The sequence below is a fragment of the Lissotriton helveticus genome, chromosome 2_1 (genome assembly GCF_964261635.1).
Source record: "Lissotriton helveticus chromosome 2_1, aLisHel1.1, whole genome shotgun sequence".
NCBI lineage: Eukaryota > Metazoa > Chordata > Amphibia > Caudata > Salamandridae > Lissotriton > Lissotriton helveticus.
Genome location: NC_136059.1, coordinates 2,030,668,877 through 2,030,689,491, shown reverse-complemented (window position 1 = coordinate 2,030,689,491; position 20,615 = coordinate 2,030,668,877). Strand labels below are relative to the sequence as shown.

General features: G+C 44.4%; 1 protein-coding gene across 1 annotated transcript in view; it reads right to left on the bottom strand.

Moving 5' to 3' along the window:
- The window catches only part of LOC144820356 (rap guanine nucleotide exchange factor 6-like), a 754,449-nt gene extending 734,377 nt beyond the window's left edge, over positions 1-20,072 (bottom strand). Inside the window, exon 1 of the mRNA XM_078677919.1 lies at positions 18,182-20,072. Coding sequence (XP_078534045.1) covers positions 18,182-18,325 — 144 coding nt within the window. The 5' untranslated portion in view covers positions 18,326-20,072. The remainder of the gene's footprint in view (positions 1-18,181) is intronic.
- Between the last annotated feature and the right edge of the window lie 543 nt (positions 20,073-20,615).

Genomic DNA, 20,615 nt, shown 5'->3' with positions numbered 1-20,615 from the left:
CCCCGTCCTAGCAGTGTTTTTTTTCTTCACTTTAAGCCAGGTTTAACAGCAGATGAACTGCTGTGCAACATGTAAAAAACACTGACAAGCACAATAGTTTTCACATACGCAAAGCCTCTTGGCTTTGCCAATGCTGGTTTTTAACCAGGCCTCCTTTTTGCTCCCAGGTACGTTACTGTCTGATGTTCTGCCCATCCGCCTAAACTTGCAATGTACGGACGACGCGGGAGGGGGTAGCAGGGATGTTGCCTTAATGACAAAGGGGTGGGAGGTGACTTGTAAGGACGAAGCGGGAGGGGTTGGAGAGAGAGAGAGGACATGCAAGGACGAAACAGAAGGGTGTGGGAGTGAGGAGACATGCACAGACGAAGCGGGAAGGAAGGGACATGCAAGAAGTGAAGGGGTGGGAGGTATTGTATTGTAATTGCATTTATATGTAGCGCTCACTACTCCTGAAAAGGTGGCAAAGCGCTTTTTCTGCAAGTAGTACGCTACTCCGGAACCCATACAGGATTACTGGTGAATTAGTATAGTGAAATATGAAAGTAATTTGAGCTGTGGATATGTTAGTCATTTGGATTGAGAACGATAGCAAAGGAATAAAAGAGGGAAAAAGATTTGCATTTACATAGCACTTCCTACTACTGATGAGGTGTTGAAGTGCTTTTTTGGTGAGTAGCACCCTACTCCGAGACCCATAAAGGATTAGTGAGGAATTAGTATAGTGAAATATTAAATTAATATGAGTGGTGGACATGTTAAGTCTGTTATTTGGATTGAAAAGGATAGTGGAGAGATAGAAGAGGGAAGGTTATATGCTTAAAGACTTTGATAGAAAAACAGACATTTGAGGTGAGCAGATCTAGAGTGTCGCTGGTGTTGAGAGTGCTCTAACAGGAGCTGCTTTCCACCTAAACTGGAGAACTACCCAGAGTTCTCTCCTTTTTTGTATATATATATATTCTATTTTGGAGCTCACTACAATAGGAGGAGGCTTGGGATGAGTAATAGGGAGGGGGATGGGGAAGAATCAGATGGAAGGGTTTAGAAAGGCTTGTTTTGGGGGATCAGAATACTAAAAGGTATGAGATGATGCAAGGAGGGGTAGAGTAGGGAAGAGTCTAAAAAGGGTTATTATGGGGTTCATAGTATTGGTACGGGGTTCGGGATAAATGAGAGTGGAGGTGGAGGATATATCAGTAGAGGTATTGGGTGAGAAACAGGGTAGTGCATTGGAAAGGGTAGTGCATTGGAAAGAGTAGTAGAAAGAGGTTTGAGATCAGTCAGAGTTGTGGTAGAGGGTATATTAATAGCGGTACAAGGTGAAAAATAGGATAGTGCATTGGATATGCTGAATTAGAAATTAAAGTAATAAATATATAGATCCATGAGTGAATGCAAGGTATATAGATGCATAAAGGAAGGTAGTGTATGTAGATGAAAGAGGCATTAAATGAACTCCGGCTTTCAAGTGTTGTACTTTAAATTAATTTTATATATTTTTGGGTGGTTGAAACTCAATAGTGAAGGCAAGGGGGATACAAGGACAAAGAGGGAGGGGGTGGAAGGGAGAGGGCATGGTGGGAGGGAGAGGCATAAAAAGACTAAGCAAGATAGGGCAAGTAACAAGATCAGGTGGCGAATAGAAGGGATGAGGAGGGACAGAGAGGGCTTGGAAACCTATACACTCCGATGGGAGTGCTAGTTTGAAATGTTTAAAAAAGTACCTCTGCAAGTGGGCAGCTAGTGGAAGGATACTGGCCGCAGGAAGGAAAATGTACTTCACCCAAGCTCCACTAAAGACTGGAGGAACTGAAGAGGAAGAAGGATGTGCTGCCCAATGAGAAGCAAGGAAGAGAGAGTGATTGAAATGATGAAATGATTACGCACTTGTATAGCGCACGACTACCCTTAGGCATCTTGGCGCTTGTACGAATACCGCCGAGGAACCCTTCCTGGCCTTTCCCTGTGAGGAGCCCACTCCTGGGCACCCCCAAGGTGAAGTCAGGCATCCTCAGCGTTGTTGGGGACGTTGTAGAGATTAAGCAAGCTATTATCAGGTCCGAGGAAATTGAGCCCGAGACCCGCCGAGGCGGGAATTGAACCCTGGTCCCAGCCAGACTACTGCATCAGGGTCTGCCGCTCTAACCATTGAGCCACACTTCTCTACAAGGCCTGGTGTCAAGGCCAACCAATGGTAAGTAAAGGTAAGTAATGGGCGTGCTCATATCCAGTTTTTTGTTGCTTTTTTTGTTGTTTTGTTTTTTAAACAAGAGATTTCGTAAGCGCTGTGCAGGCGAAACCTAAAAACTGTACAATTCATGAGCTCTTAAAGGTATACAGCTTTTTCCAAAATTGGTGCATCCTGGATTTTTTTTTTACAGGATTGACAATGGAAAATACTAGCAGCACACAAGTTGTGGTTGAATGACTAAGTATCCCACAACGGGGAAACTCTGTAATGTCTTCTGGGGTGCAAGGGAGCATGACACTTCTGCTACCCCACATATAGTGACGTCCGTTTTTTGCATCAAAAAAAGTTGGTGATTTATGGTCTACTCATAGACCACTTGTTCCTACAAGGACCACCAGGACACCAAGGAATAATAGTGTCCCGGGCCTTCAGTTGGTTTTGGAATTTGTGCCAAACACATGGGTAAGGACATATTTTAAAAACTCTACCTAAAGGTTTTCTAAACATAAGACCTTTAAACCTCTAAAGAATTCCAACTTCTTGCCCAGCCTGTTGGTGTCACGTGGGTTTGAAAGGGTAGAGAGGGCATCTTTCCTTTCCTAGTAAAAGGAAAGAGGTGAGCAAGTGAGGTGTTAAGACTGCATAGAAAGTACAATCTAGTTGAGGTCATGTTGTTGCCCCTTGGGTGGCTGTGAAAGTCATGCCCAAATACAGATATTCACAAAGGGTTCTTATAGTTGAGTTGTACCCAACACAAAGGTCAGCAGTGCACCCAACAGTGGTTACTGATAGTTCTGAAAAACTGTTAAAGAAATTGGAAAAAAAGCGGCACTTCTAATTCTCATTTTGAGAGTTGCCATATATTTTAATTCTTGCAGCATTTCCAACAGAGTTCTTCATTTTTGTTCTTACAGAGCTTTCACTAAGCTTATACAGTTACAAATAATGTCGTTTGTGAAGCGGTTCGCTATAGTTCACTGTCTAAAACGTAGTTTCCATTTGAAACAGAGGACACAACATGTTATTTAACACAAAAATGTTTTTGCAGAGGCGGCTTTGCTATGTTACTACTTTGTCTGGCTACAATGTTTGAATGCCATCTCTGTTCACAGATAACCCAATTCATACAAAAGCATTTTAATTCTAAGCAGAGAAAATAGAAATTAACGGATGTAAAGTGCCCCTGTGAGAGCAGAAAATCGACTGTCACAATTTTAGGGCTGGCAAAGTAGTCATTGGTGAGGAGGAGTGGCTATAGACAATGCACAGAACACGCATACATGTGTAGTTTGTGGATATCTACAAACAATCTGCAATGTCATTCCCACTCCGAAAATTCTTCTAAATGTATTAGGAGGCCAGAGTAACTATATTTGCAGGGTGTGAATGGAAAGTGAAAACTCCCAAATTTGACCAGAGTCAAGGGAAGGATTATCTCCACTAGGGGAAAAATCCAGGCGGAGATAAAATAAAAATAATATGCAAAAACACTTTTCAGACCCACTGAGGTGATCAGTTGTGCCAAGTACAGACAACTCCTCCTGGGTGTAAAAAAGAATCAGAATTACCTATTGGGATTCTTGTAGGAAGTAGAAAGTAAGACATATTTTCCATAGGAAGGAGCCAACCCATGGGAGTGGATCTGAAGAAAGACTTTGGGAACCAGCCACAAAATTACCATTTTGTTTTAGTTCAATTGTCTACTTTCAATAAAAACGCCTGCTTTTATAGCGCACAAAGAAGTGGTCTTCCAGGTTACCACTTGCTCCAGGTTTTATATGGTTGGTCTTTCTATTTCACACCCGCCACACTGGAGATCTTAGTTTACCAAACCTTCAAACACATTCAAGTAACAGATTTCATAGGGAAGGAATAAAAACAGAGGGGGTGGGAATAAAAATAGAGGGAGTTGCAACAAAAACAGCAAAGAGGACTGGTCACAGAGGAAGAATGGCTTGTCTGACTTTCCTAAAAGAGTTGGTCTGTGGAAAAGGAGACTGAGGCGGTTATAAGGAAGACAGTGAAACAGACAACTGTTTTTGTGCTTTTCTCCAAATGACTGACCTTCTCAAAGGTACGGGAAAACAGATGATAACAGGTTTGTGGAATTGGCACTTTTGCTTCTGCTCTGGTAGATCACCGATCTACAGAGCCTAAAGATAGAAAAACAAAACGTGGACCAGAGGAAAGGGTAATGCTAAATCATATTGGAGAGGACAAACCTTTATGTCCGCATTATGGTAGTAAACTTAGAAATGAAGAAAATCTATATTTAAACCAGAATCACATTACATAACTTACTTGGAGGCAGGAAGTTTAAAACTTCACTGTGAACTCAATGTTGCAGACCAGTAAGAAAGCGCAAGAGGCTGAGACACATGCAGCAGAACTGTAGATAAAACATTCATCAGAATCCTACCAGAGCCGACCTAGCCATGCCTCCAGTGGTGATGTAATCAATACAAACAGTGAATATTGTAGGTCATCAAAGATGAATAAGTGGCACACAAAAAATAGTATGAATTTGAACAATAATACACTGTGTATAAGCCAAGACACTGATTAACAATGGTAGAAGCTAAGCAACCGCTCACTCCCATGAGGAGTTAGAAGCCCTCTTCTTACTTGTACAGCAACACGAGGACACATCAACGCACAGGCTATCCACAGATCCCGAAAACATGTATTATGAAATAAATGGACGGTATCACTGCTTCAGACTCCAATCCACCACATCAAGAACCGCCTGCCAAATTTTCATCAATGTCAAAAAGCTAGTGCACCATGTTACCAATTACTTCATGATAACCGCTCAAGGGAACCCAAAGAAAAAAAGATTCCCATGATATTCTACGCATTGAAGGCAAAAGAGGTGTTTTCTAAAGTATTGTTTCGAACCACTGACCATGTTTTTGCTACAGCAGATGGCTACTAAATGATGTAGACGGGATGACATGTTTCACCAGCATCAACCGCCAGAATGTACAAAACGATGGTTCCAAATTTCTGGCAGCCACCTCAGGCCCATTGAATTCTGTAAATGAGAAAAACGTGCTAGCATTCCACACAGAAAATGATGACTTTCCACTGCATAAATAAAGACAAGTAAAACAAGCATTGGCATAGCCAATAGGTCTCGCTTTTGGGACCTTATAAGTATTTACTTATGCAGCACAATATCCTTGGTTCAACAACATCAACTGTTGCATGGCTAAACACTTATAAGATCCCAAAGGCGAGACCTATTGGCTATGCCAATGCTTGTTTATATATGGCGCATCCCTGTGTTCTGAAACTGACAGAGCACAGCTTTACCAATTTTGGCAGAACAGCGCGGTCATGCCATTTTCTAGTAAATTTGCCCCTAGGTTTGAACTTCAAATATGGCATGTTACATTGTAGAAATGATCATTTGTGACTTTGAATAGTAACCGATTCCTTTGTGTTCAATATATAAATACTTCAATTTGTAATGGATCCATAATGTTTTTCCATTTGTTATATTTGGAGACATTGTAGTCCAGGTCTTTGAGTGAGGTTTGGGTGAGGAGAGGCAGAAGTGGAGGGTGAGGAGAGGCAGATGTGGAGGGTGAGGAGAGGCAGATGAGGAGGGTGAGGAGAGGCAGATGAGGAGGGTGAGGAGAGACTGAGGTGTAGGGGAGTCAGAAGTGGAGGAGAGACAGAGGTGGAGGGTGTAGAAAGACAGATGTGGAAGAGTCGGAAGTCGAGGAGAAACAGAGGTGGAGGGTGCGGTGTGACAGTGGTGGAGTGTGGGGGGTGGGAAAATATCACTTTTGCCTCCTCTCCTAGTGTCAGGTAACACCCCCACTCCATAGGCCCTGCCGGGGACGAGGGCAGATCACTGTTCGTATCAGCCGTCATTTGAGACCGCTAAGTACTGGTTGGTAAAGAGAGGTTCATTATCTGCTGATAATGTGATACACTTGGGGGGCTGACTTACCTCCTCCACCCCCAGGGCCGACACTGAGAAGGCATCAGAGACCTGGCGCTGCCTATGCTGCAGTACTGCGAGAGAGAGGACTGGGGGCAGAGGAAGAAGAGTGGCGTTAGAGAAGGGACAGGTGGGGAGAGAAACAGGAGAGAAGGGACAGAGACAGAAAAGGAGCGGAAAAAAAGAGTTGGAGAGAGTAAAGAGGAGAATTGGGGTAAATTAAAACATTATGAGAGAACATGTAGCATAGAGATGGAGAGAGTAATGACGCAGGCAAGAGAGAGGGCAGAGACAAAAAGAAACGAAACAAAATACAAAAGTCTTCAAACTCATAAAACAAGAAAGCAAAGCAAATGCCGGATGGGGGTGGGAGAGCCTGGTGGGGGGGTGGGAATGCGAGGGAGGAGAAGTGTGGCAGGCCTGTGTGCGAAAGCGTGATGGGCTTGGAGAGAGGCCGGATGGGGGCGGGAGAAACTGAAAGTACGAGTAGGAGGGAGGCTGATGCGCGTGCTTGTTTTGTCACGTTTCAGGACATGAATTCTCGCTCCGCTCAATGCGCTTGCGCGCATTGATAGGTCGCGAGACCTAAAAAGCACAGAATTGGTGCCACACAAATCACAATTTTCGTCTCAGCGCACTCCCTCATTTTGAGTGGTCGAAAGAGCTGTCCCGCCGTTAAACAAAAACAATGGCAAATCAGAAGCTATTGCAACATCCCTTTCCAGAGCGTCGACCCCCAAAGCGGGAACAAAACACAAACTTATGGTCCGCTGCAAAGTGATTTAATTCCTGAAAGAATTCACAGAACACAATCCAAAGCATTTCGGTCACAGGGCCTTAATCACAGGTCCCCTGATCACGGTCCTGTAGTTACAAGATTCTGTAGCAGCAATGTTTACCACATAATCAAGGATCTATCATATCTGCCACTTAATCTGTAAAATGTGCAGATTTCACACAAAAATTGTTTCTAGCTCAAAAGGATAAAAAATAATACTTCCAGAGAAGGTTCTTGATAATTTGCATTGTTTTTGCAAAATTTTGACAACCTGGCTGTATATTTTGGTCCTCTATGTCGCATAATCCTATTGACCCCGACAGTGATGAAGCTCTGCAGAGTGATTTGGGGGGCGGGGGGTTCATTAGGTTGATGAAATCCATGTTTGACAGGGAACAGTGAAATATGGTTTTTAAAGATTTGCATTACTACATTTTGCACAATAAAAGCACCCAAATATGAAACACAAAGGCAGACTCATAACAGTTATCTGTGTAATATAACAGAATATTGCCTAGAGATGGTAATATAGAACCCTACTACGTCACTGTTATGTACTTTGCATCGTACATGTTTATTCTGGGGTACATACATGGCTTGAAATGGCCGTTTTGTTGGAACTACAAGTAACAATAGGCACTGACTGGATTAAGAATGATTAGGTGTATGAGTCAACAAGAAATTGTTGATAAAACATTGGATGATTGTGAGGGCGCTGGATTTATGTAATTTTGTGCCTGCTATGTTTGCCACATAATTATGTACTGACAGTGGTTAAAGCATACTTCGAAGATTTCACATGAAAAGCTTTCTAGCTCAAATGAATAAAAGGAATACTACCGGAGAACGTTCAGCACGATCTGCCTCTTTCCACATAACTTAGATAACCTTGCTGCATAAGCATAGTGGTCCCTAACATTGACAAAGCTCTGCAGTGATGTTTGGAGGACTGTAATTAGGATTGTGAAAGCCATATTTCACAGTACCTGTAAAATATGGGTTTTATACCACTGGAATGTGTGTAATAAAATCACCCACATATATATGTGTATATCTATATACACATACACACACTATATATGTGTACCCAGTCAGTGAAAATAAACATTACCCAATGATGTCTGTAATTTGGCCAACTAAACTAATAAAGTTATGTTCAAACATTTACTACTACAGTGCAACAGTCAACTCGAGGTTATTTACCACAGCAAAGCTGACATGAAAAAACCCTGTTTACTGCCTCACAGATTACATGCCTCAATTATTATACCTCGGCAAACAAATCTTCTCATTGTCACAAGGCTGCTTCAATATGATTCCCTTTACCGCAGAATTTAACTCCCCGTCATCCTGGTTTTGATGAAGTATTTTTTTTAACAAATACACACAAAAAATGCCAGGTCATAAACCATATATGCAGATGCACAGAGTAAAATTTCCAATTTCATAATCCACTCGCGGCTTTGCCCCTAGTGAGTCATGCCCTCTTCACACTCAAGAATGCCAATAAATAGCATAGTAAACCCTACACACATACAATAGAAACATAAAACATGATTTTAACATGCCACAAGCCAAAAAAAAAAACAGGTCTGATGAAGGCGATCACAACGAATGCATCACAAAGCAGCAAGTTCCTTCCTGTGTACTGTAAAGATGGGGGAAGATGGTTGTGAGCTTCTTCAATTGGCTTCACCCGGGTGATGTTATCACTCGGACAGCTCATTTCTAATTGAAACAAATAAGCAACACGTCACTTATTTAGTGAACCCCTTTACTTGCTTCAGCCAGCCAATCAAGATAACACACCATGTAATGTTGACCCAATCAACATGCGCTTTTGGTGTCTCCAAGACATGTGGAATCGCACAGAGAGCTGCAAACCAGACAAGAGCCTCGGACATTCTACAGCCCAGAATCTCTTCACTTGAGCCTTGAGAAAGCACTGGCACTGCTCACCACACTATAAATATCCATCCTATACAGTCTTGTCCAGTTACAAACAAAAACATGAGGGTTGCCCAAGCCGCTTCCTGCTATGCATTCTCACAGTGTGCGGAGCAATTCCCCACAATGCTTTGAAAACTAGTGCTAGATAATGGCGGCAAACAAATGCTGCTTCAGATATTAATCTGCCTGAAAATGAGGGAGGGCTCATTTTCTTTCTATGTTGGGTTGTTGTCACTCTCCTGCGAGGGCTCCGCATCTTCTCCGTCCTTGACAGCCACCCCTTAATTGGTAAGGCAGCTGTCGGTGACGTGCGTGGACCTGTGCTGATGGTGTACAGGTAGGCGCAGTAGCGGTCTTGATTTCAGCACTCTATAAATAGCGCACCTTTATGGATTTTTGTATTGATGTGGCTCAGCTGTACACAGATGGACTAAGGCACTGCATCAATCTATGTCCTATTGGAGGACTCGACACAGGGATACCCAAGGCCTAGTGTTCTCACCAACGCGGCATCAGTCGATCAGTTTTTGGCTACAAGCAGACTGTGCACAAAACACCTACGTAAAACCAAGAGTTTACGATGAATAACAAAAAAGTAAATGGACACCATAAAATCAGGGCCTCCATGGAACTAACCAAGGGGATGTAAGGGTTATCAAGGAAACCAGGCCCAGAGCACACACTCGATACTGGGCTCTCCTTGCATAAACAAAGAAAGCTCACAAAAAAGGAAAAGTGTGAAATAATTAAACAATGCCATTCAGCAAGGAAACCGAAACGTGGTTAGAAACACTAAACCAAGGAAGGATCAAGCGCTGCTGTCAACAAAAGAAAACCGCAATAATAAATTTGGAAATAATCCTACAAAATATGTTATGCTTACACGCATCTATAGTGTGGGTACAGAGAGGATGTCCTGCATTCCTGGGTGGGAGTGGAGAAGAACCTGCGACTCACCACTTTAGCACAATACACCTTAATGCATTCACAGACAAACACGCTGGGCTATACTCTTTGGTATTTATATGACGTTATGTGTCGCTTATTTATTTTTTTGATTAATGGAGTCTTAAATTTCACCGTAGTCGCTTCAGACAGCTACGCTGTCCCCCTGGCCCTGAAGTGTTAGAAACTGAGTTGAACGGCAGCCCAATCTCCGACTGGCAGAGCTCCACCTCCTCATCTAAGGGGTAGCATTAATGCTTGCGGGTATTATGATCTCTAAGAAACAGGCAGTGTCATACTTTCATGTCACACAAAAAAGGCAATTTTGGACCTTTCCTTCCCAAATCCTGCACCATGGCATCTCTGGTGGGTTCAAAGGAAGATGAGCAAGCTGGGCTGGCATTTAGTTCAGGTCCAGAAAAGGGTTCTCTAAACACCCTAAGAGCCAAGAGTGCCCCCAAAATGCCCAGGTTCCACAAAGACATATGTTGCTGACTGCGAGATGGGACACCACTACATGAGAGTAGCCCCACTCTGTGGATCCTTTTAGTGCAAGCTTCCAGCAAGATATTCGATAGTACTGCACTGTACTGCATCTTACCAGATTTTATTTGTGCTGCTACAGCGCTTCACAAATCCCTTGAGAGGCCTCAAGCGCTCTTCCGCTATAGGATCCTGCTGTAAAAGATAGCTGACGTTCGCATGTGGGATTCAATATCCTATACACAATATTTAGATATGCTCCAACTATTCATCATCTCTTATCAGTGTGTGCCCTGTACTGCTAAGAGTCAACGGTGTGATCCCAAGGGCACAAAGGGGATGTAGGTTTGCATGCTTGGACTTGTTTTTGCTGATCTTTGTTGGCCTTTGTTTGTCCCACGTGGTTGAGGGCTGTTGTGAGTGAGAGCGGCCTATGCATCAAGCTGACAATGGGAGCATATGAAAGGAAACAGAATGAGGGTCAAACTGAGAATACCACCCTCAGCAACGCTGGAGGCAACAAAAGGTACAGCATTGTGAGAACGTGATGGAGTTGGCAAAATACTCTCCCTGGGAACCCGTGTCTGTTTATCTACTACCAGGTCAGGTAATGTTCAGACTAGAAATGTCCAATGCAGCTTACTTCAGGGTGAGACGACATCAGAACGTGGATTTTAGAACATCTAATACCACTTCAGAAAAATAATAAAATTCAGCAAACATAAGCCCTTTTGCACAAAGGTGGAAGAGGAAGTTGATGGAAGGTATATAAACGAATAAATTAATACACATTAATGGCTCCAACAGAAAATGCCTTCTCGGCAATGCCAGCATTGACAAGTACTTGCAAGCAGATTGCTCACCCTAAGCTCAAGTGTTAGCTGTCACTTGGTAGGGTGTGCCACTTGTTCCATAGGCAGTCACGCTGATGTCAGGGAGACACAACAATTCGTAGCCTTATTCAAAATGGTGTCTTTGTTGACGTACTAGACTACTCACGGATGCTGCAGCGGCACTCATGCTGTCACTAACTCACAGCATCAGTCTCATTTTTCGATTCCAGCAGGCATAGTCTTTCTCTTATTTGTGCCTTTCTATCACTAGTCTGCGGAATCACTCTCTCTTTATTATCTTATCACCTTAACTGATTGATGTCTGTCTCACAGCCTGTCCTCTCTGCCTATCTGTCTCTCCACTGGATGCATTCCAGGAGTTGACCCTTCATTCTCTCGGCACCTCTCGGTCTGTGGCAGTCTCCTACACTATCACCCATCTCTTTAGTGGGGATGTCCTTGCCCCCTCAACTTTCCTTCCTTCATCCCAATCTCTGCCCCGTTTCCTCGGGGGACCCTCCTATTGCTGTCTAGCTGCCAATTACCCTAACCCACAAACTGCCACCCCACCCCCATTCACATGTAAGGATGCTGTTGCTAGGTACCGAATGATTCAATTTCAAAAACAGTTCAATAAATGGCTGAGGATAGTACGAAATCATGGAGATAGATCTAGCAATTGACCCAAAATCCTTTACTAATTAACTGTGATGAGTCGCATACTGAGTGGGACATGTCTGGCTACAGAAAGAAATATCTTCCCTTCTTGCTGGACGCACCTGTGAGGTATAAAGTCCAACTCACTTCATCACAGATTCCTGGGTACATTAACAGATGTGCACACATGATAACTTATTTACTAGTAACCTGTTACTTAAGTTTCCCTAGTGCCCTCCACTTTCCATAATCAAAACAGGACATAAAACGCAAAAACATGCTTAAGGGAGAGAAGTTGGCCTAACGGCTAGGGCGGTCTACATTGAATCTGGGGAACTGGGTTTGAGTCTCAGCTAGGACGCTGAACATCCTGTGATTCTGGGCAAATCACTTAATCTCCCCGTGCCTAACAAAAATAATTGTGTGTCCTCATGTAATGCAACTGGTGCTATGTAAAGCGTTCTGATACCCGATTCGGGTCAAGTTCACCCTATATAAAACTCTGTAAAATAAAATATAAGATATATTTAGTCTCCATGAACTCAAGCAAACTAACAAGTCAATAGGAGGGACACTTTAAAGAACTCGTAGGACACTGAAATCTCCATGCTAGCCAATGGTTGGTTGAGTCAATCCAGTTTAAACTACAGCTTAAACAGTCCTTTAAACGTATTCACGCCACTAATGCGTATTTACTCAGCATCAACACTGTCTTAGGGCTCTTCGCAGGAGGCCCTGAAAAGTTAAAAAATATCATTACCAGGCGACACTGTGTGGACACGGATCGGTGATCAGCAGCTAAAAATAGTTATTTCTTGCTGATTTTCGGCTATAAAATCCTCTTTCCTTGAATCAGACATGGTGGAGAGCCATCGCTGTGAGCTGTGGCATCAGAATATCAAGTATTTAATGTTCTGTTCGCACATGCCGAAACAAAATATGGAGAAGGTAAGAACACACTGGTAAGTATAGTTTTACTACACATCAATCCACACATATGTATCTTGACCATTTATATCTTCAAAGTACGCAGATGTGGAGTTATACATACCAGCATGTACTTACCTTTTTGATATTTTTGCTATGAATTGAGTTAGCACACTATTAAAAACGAGATATACTGACATACAAACCCGCAGTGCAAGTCTCCCAGTAATTCTATTCCTCGCCAGAATGAAGGATCACAGGTTTTCATACACTCACTCACTAAACGCTAATAAACCATTGCTGGTCGCTTCGTTTTTCAGCATTAAGATGCCTCTGCAGATAAACAGTGTACATGTGCTATAGTAAAACCTATACCACAGCATGACGAGTGTCCATTACTTATTCCCTTCACAACACCAACATCCCATCTTCAGGCCTCGAGTGAAGCTCTCCCCATAAAACAGTGGGTAGAAAAAAGCCGACAACATACCTTGTACAGCATTTCAAACTACTGTCAATAAATCTCCCAAATAATGTCACTTGCTCACTGCTGGTTCTGTTACACTTCCCCATAAAAGCTTCACCAATGGAAGGTGGCGGGACTGGAACGTATCGACACCTGCAGATCAGACACAGCCCATTTGATCGTGAGGCATTGGTCCCATCAGACAAAGGACCAACCCTGCGCTCCATCCACCTCTATTGAGAAATGTAGGCGGACGCAAATCATTTTCTAAAGCAGTCTGGGTTGAAGATGAATGACCATGGGGAGCTGGTCACTCTCCAGTTGACTACAGGATAAGGGTCCATTACACAACCAATGGTGTAAAGACGTGACCAAGTGGACAGAAAATGAGGAGGTTCATATGATAACTGCCCCAACAGATCCCAAACCAGTGCCCGATCTGACAGACTAGAGAGAAATATGAAATAGTCTACACACTTCATCTGGTGATGAAGGCTTTGTTTAATAATGCTGTTTATCAAGCCTTGTTCTGGGGTGTCAACTCGTTAGATGGCCCAACTAAGAGAAATAAGATTTAGATTACATCATGATAATATCTTTGAAACCACTCACTGTAAAACATTTGTAAAAAAAATGTGAACAAGACAATGTTAAAAGATATATTTATGGGGAAAAAAAGCTGCGTAAGGGCAGATAGGGAAATTAATTCATTTTTCCTTTTTCAAGAAAATCCTTTTAATAGTCAAAGTAGAGGCTTTGTTAAAAGAAGACCTCATTTTCGAGAAACACCAATCCTCCCTAGAGTTGCCGCAAACTCACCCACACACTGTGCATGCTGTGGAATCTGAATTCACCAACCACATGGCAAACATCTAATTTGGTGCACTTGGGACCATTCCATCACTGGCTTTCATGGAATCTGAAGACTGGAGAGGGAGGTGCAGGCATGGAGTAATCAAACAATAACACACAGCCTTATATCAAAGCAAACCAAAAAACAGCAAAAAATAGCCCCTTTTAGCATGTTTGCATCACCATTTGCCTGTTTTCTGCTTAAACCACCACTCCTGGAACCAAGAAAAACACCTAGAAATCGCAACCCAAGTAAAAATAACAGAACGCAACCCGTAAATCATAGCGAGAACCCTGCCGTATGAGAACACAGAAGGCTGTTCTAAATATTTCCCGGTGTCGATTATCCCTGCTGTGTAGAGATGGGGCCAAGTGGGAAAAGATGTGGAATATTGAAACAGATGCACGGTATCAGCTGTTGCAGTTTATGGTCTTAAACCCCTGGAGCTCCTCAAAAGAAAGACACAAGAATGAGCCACCTGTCAACAGGCGTGTTAACCAACTGAGAACAGCCGACTGTGCACTCATTAAAACACACAGATACTGGCCCTGCTCGGGTTCCAAGTCTATCTTAAATGTAGATCACAAAAAAAGTTACTAGAGTATTTCCATTTATTCCGTGTTTTGCCTCAAGAACAACATGTTAGGGCACAGAGGGGGTGCCAATGAGAATGAACACACTGCCTGAATAGTTAATGCATGTCAGTTATATGACCCGCACACACTGCTACCTAAACATTACTCTGATCTTATAGGGAGAAATTACACAGGTTTAAATAGGATCATTTTGACCATCCTGCGGGATACTCTGAGTACCATTTGATGAACCATCACTTCTTTCTACAGGCGCATACCACACTTGGGACTCGGCCTGCTTTACCAGCACAGCAGTACTATCACAACTAAAGCTGGTTAACCAATAAGCATTGGAAAGTTCAAAGGTTCATTTAACACACGAAATTTCCGACCGATGACGTCGGATTGTACACAGGTCCCTGCTGTAGGCACCGTGACCTTTGAACTCTCTCCACCTTCTATGACCTAGCTTTGAAGGCAATTACACTTACACGCCAGATGCGTCTCACCTTCTGCAACCTGTCTTTTCGGTCTGGGCTGTTTCGTCAGATCACAATTGAATTGTAGTGTATTTTACTTCCTATCATATTGATTTTATTCCTGGTACTGAAATACATTCCACCTTGCAGGAACCGACTCATTAAAAGACAGAACATTTTAACTTGAACAGCCCCGCTGAGCAGTGAAACAATAACTGGTCGAGTGCTTACGAACAACCAGGGGACGTACGAACAACCAGGGGACGTATGTACGACCAGTAATAAGTGGCCACAGTAAAAATATTTGGTTAAAAACGTTGAAAAGATTAATAGCTCTTAGAAATCTTTCTTCCAGGGGGTTCAGGCTCGCCATATGAAGTTTCCTGTATTTCATTTAGCCGTATAATGCCTGGGCAGGAAAATGTACAAATTAAATATATCAAAAAACCTAATCAAAGTGGGAGGGTTGGACAATGTAAACAGATTCCCCTGCCTTTAGCAGCCTTACCATTAATGCACTTAACAGCTAGAGTACTGTTGCTAAATGAATGAAATTCGGAGGCTACATTTATTTCCCAAAACAAGTTCTTAATCATTGCACCTTTTTTTCGACCAGGTCTGGTTCATACACTGCACAAGCCAACTGCAAGTAACATGCTCTGTAAATAGTAAAATGATCAAAGGTAGGCGTGATGGGGAGGACACTGTGCATCCCACGAGAAGAAATGCCTCTAAGGCATCCCTAACACAACTGTCTGGTTATTGATCCTCAGTACGCAAGTCTATATAAACCAGTTTTGTAATTAGTTATATTCTCCGTCCGTGATGCTCATGTTAAGGGATCCCTCCCGTCCCTCGAGGACTTCCTATCAAATGTAACATCTACAAAGTACATAATGCGGCCTCAACTATGGCAAAGCAGACCTTATGGTCTCCTACTGGAACCCAGGAAAAGGTTCTGTACTGTGAGCAACCTGCACCTGAGAATTCATTTTAACATTCACAATGTTCAGTCCTAATCAACCTGGTACACAAGTTAGACAGACAGCTTGAAGAAAAAAAAACTCAAGCAGAACTTCGTAAAGGCAGGATTAGCATAGCGTCTAGTGTGGAGATTCCACAAGTGAGGGGGGGGTCTTTCTGCGGTCGTTAAGTGTCAATCACCCATGCCAGACCCAGAAGGTACTGCCTTGGGAGTGATGCTTTGGAATATGCAAAGCTGGTAGTGAACTTTTCGCGAATAGTAACTTTGGGGTAATTCCCCTACATTCACTATGCCGTACCCACTTTTCCGTTCCCATACTACTCTACACTTCAAAGCTAACCCATGGACAACTGAGGCATAAGGAGCTGAAATTGTATTTTACGGTGCAGTAGCTTTTGTAAAATGTTGAGATGCCCAAGAGGTTTCCTGGTGCTGGCAAAAAAGGGACATAGAAATGGGAAGCTATGAACACAAAGGACTGATGGTCTTTGTTAAAAGGTGTGTTTTAAGCCTTTTACAGAACTTAACACTGGAAATGCAATGAAGTCATGGACAGCCCATTCCAAACGGAACAGAAAAAGGCTTTTTTCCCCCTCAGCACCTCACTGCAGAAAACATGGACCAAAAAAAGCTACCAAAGAGAAAGCGATGGTCTACGTGGTCTGAGTTATGCTTGTGGAAATAAAGACGGATCCACATATGGACTAATTATTGGATACTAATTAGGATTCTCTCAGAAATCAGTAAAGAGACAAGCCGGGAAGGGCGGGCTCAAAAGTTTCTTCCACCACCATATGACGCTATTCTAAAGTTGAATAAAAATGTAGTGCGTTAGACCTCTGTAATGGTCATTGCTACTAAAGCGCTGAGAAGCCTATGAGTTCTTATTACCAATGTAATTGATCCTTTACTCATCTCAGTTGACCCCAAATTCACCTGTCATCTTACACGGCCGTGCCTTTGGTACTCAAGCATGAATTGCTGAAGGACCACTCAGGAGGATGTAGGATGAGGGTGGAGGCTGTTACCCTTCTCCTGAATGGCACACTTGGTAAGCATGGGGACTCGGGTTGGTGGGGGCGGCAACGCAACACGAAAAAGTGGACATGCCTGTAGAAGTCTGATGAACGGGTATTTCTTCAGACAGTCCTAAGGCCCTTTTGGCTTTCATCTACCCAGGAAAAAAAAGCAGAGTCTGAAATTCACAAGAAGATACAAATACTGCAGTATCAGGTCTAATAGTTATCTCCGTTCCTGATACTGACTGATATCTGATTTAACTCTGCAAAACCTTCCAACATTCAAAGAGAAAGGCACTGGGATACTACAAAAGGTAATCGTTTAAGCACTTGGCGTCAGAGAGACAGAATGTCACCATTCAGGAGTAAAAATGTGCCAACATGGCATACCACTTATAAACACAAATCAGCCAGTGGTAAGAAAAGTTGAAATAATAAATAAAGGTGTGATTCAAAAGAGGTTCAGGACCCAGTCAGGAGGGAAGCTGCCTTTACATCGTGCTCTGGGGACACAGGGAGGGACTCGTAGGAAAATGAGCAACAACAAAAAAGAAATCAACAAAGTCAAACTGTACTAAATGCTAACCAGGAACAAGCAAAGGGGCAATGACGAAAGGCAAGTGGCTGGGTGACTGCAGCACAACACTGATCACGGTCGCTCTCTGCTGCTGTCAGAAAGAAACGTCATCTGCACAACCGAGTTAAGTTCACAAAGATGCCACAGACACTTGCGGCAAGTCTTAAAGAGCGAGGTGCCAGGATCAAACACCGCTTGCGGAGGCCAAGTAAGACCTCTAAAGTGGTAGGAGAGACAAAAATCCATTTTATAACGAGGTATCACACTATTAAACCAGCCTGGACCCAGACAGTTCGTCTCCACATAAAACAAAAACAAAATAAAAAGAACATCGACATAATTCACAAAGGCTGGAGAGCACACGTGAAAACGGAGTGTTTCTTGAAATGCGGATTCTCAATAGTATAACAACACTTGTGACATTTACATTTAACGGGCATCGGTACATCAGTTTATGCAGAGAGGGCGTGTGAGAGAGGGTGGGTGTGTGAGAGGCTGAATGAAGTACCTGCTGGCTCCTGTCCGCTGGGTTCTTCATCACTGCCTGCCGGAAGCTGTTATCCACATAAGATGCCATTGGAAAGCCTTGGTGATCCGCCGTCGTCGACAGGGGGCGACTGTTGTCCAGCTCTCCTGAAGTGCCCAAACGCATTGGGCCCTGGATCTGTCCTTGGCTGCAGGGTCCACTCACACTATCCAGTCCAATGGGGTGAACACTCGGCTCTTCTTTAGACAGGTGTCCCCCGGAAGGGGCCCACTCCGGGTTCTGCTCACTGCAGAGCTCCCGTCTGGCAAAACACACTCCTTCGAGGCTGTGAACAACAGTCTTCTCCCGTCCCAGATCCAGCTGCACCGCAAATGGACAACGTTCCAGAAACTTAGAACAAAAACATGTATTTCAAGGCCGGTGAATCGGATTCTATAATATCCTTTTCAGGGAGAATGTGTAAAAATGAAGTACGGGATGTGTCACCACCGCTAGCTAACTGCACTAAAGTGGCACTGCCATTTCCCGCTTCTTTAAAACTTTGGATGACCTCAGTAAACCAATCTCCCTAATGGGAGTTGGGCACACCGTCTGCAACCCCAGAAAGTAAAAAAGACACGTCCTATCTGGGAAGGTCCCTTCCCTCCTTGCTTAAGTTGACCTACTGCAGCCCAGAGTCTGTTTACTATATTTACCCTTTGACCCCCGCTCACCCTCTGATCAAGATGCTTCGCCTTCTCTTCCCTATTAATTCAGCCCTGTCCCTCACTCAGACCTCACTCCCCCCCTGAAAAATCCTACTGCCCTCCAGCCCTGGGTCGGCATCACCTCTGCCCATGGGACATCAGACCGCTGCTTGGGGGCACCCTATTAGAGGGGACTAACGCCTCAACCCCAACAAGGAGGCAGTGACAGAGAGAAGAAACGGCACAGGTAACATCTGAGCGCCTGAGAGTAGGGCTGAGAGGGGCAGCGAGTTGTAAAAGCAGTCTGAAGAGAAGAAAGAGCTTTAGAAGCAAAGGAAAACTGAAGATACTAAGGAAGGAGATACGTATATCAGAGTGTGCAGACAGGTCGAATAAAGATCTTAAAACTGAGTGAGGTGGTTGGAGCAGGGAGATGGAAGAGTCAGATTAAAGAGAAGAAGGGCAGGAAGAAATAAGATCGGACAAAGATATGTAGAGAAAGGGTCAAAGAGAGTAGGCGCAGGTGGTCAGAGAGAAGTAACGGGACAGGAGGCAGAGAGTTGACAGAAGAGGGCAAAGGCGGGCTACAGGGCAGTGCCAAAGACAGATGTTATCCCAGGGGTCTGAGGGGACCTGTTAGGGTGGGATCCACGGACGGGCCTAATCTGAGCACGGGGGAGGCAGCGGTGTGACCACGGGAGTGCAGCGGCTGGTGGCGGCGGGCAGAGCCCAGCCCGAGGGCCTGCCCGTGTGCTCCTGGAGGCTGCGGCTCCGTCCGGAGTGCTGGGCTCCGGGGGCAGCGGTGGCGGGATCCCTCGCTCCTGCTCCGCTCTCCGCGGCGGCTGCTCCGGGTCTCTGCTGCTCTATGCGTCCCTCCCGACTGCTGCTGCATGATCCCGGGGCCGGGCCCCGCTCGCCATCCGAGGGGCCGAGGAGGTCAGGGCGCAGGAGAAGCGGGGCAGCTGCGGGCTCGTGGCTGAGCGCCTGCGGGCTCTAGCTCCGGGGCCAGGGCATGGCGGGCGGGCTCTGCCTCGGTCACCCCCCCGGCCTCAGGGATGCAGGGACCGGCGGCGGCTTTGTGCAGCGGCTGAAACCATGGTGAGGGCTGGCGCGGCGCGAGCAGGGCGAGTCCCGATCCGGCGAGGAGGGGCGGGGCCGCGCGAGCCGAAGACAAGGAGGAGGAGGAGGCCCAAGAAACCCAACTTCCACGTCCCCGCCTCCCCGACCGCCCGTCCGTCTCCAGCATCAGGCTCTCTAGCGCCACCTCGCCGCAGCCGAGCCCCACTGCAGCGCGTCCATCTGCACCACTGCCGCGGCAGGGAAAAGATCAACCCACCCTCTGACAGCGGGGCCTCCATCCATCCGCCCATCCGGGTCCTAGCGCAAGAGGCTCGTGGAAGAGAACCCCACACCACTCCTAAACAAACAAACTACACTGCTTAAAAACCGAAGTAAACACAAATAGACTTTTCCTCATGGTGGGTTATTTTTTTTGTGTTTATTTATTTATTTATTCGTTTATTTATTTATTTATTTGAGCTGTTAGCTACCTATTCCTTGTTTGTTTATTTAGTTATTTATTCGCTCATTCATTCCTTTGTTAGTTTATTTATTCTGGGGCGTGTAGAGACCGGATTTATCTAAACAGAGGCGTCCGATACAAAGTATCAGAAAAATAATCTTCCAGGCAGATGAGGCGATAATATACACACCACAGCAGAGAATATACAGTTTCCAAGGGTTAAGGACAAAAACTATAATATGAAACA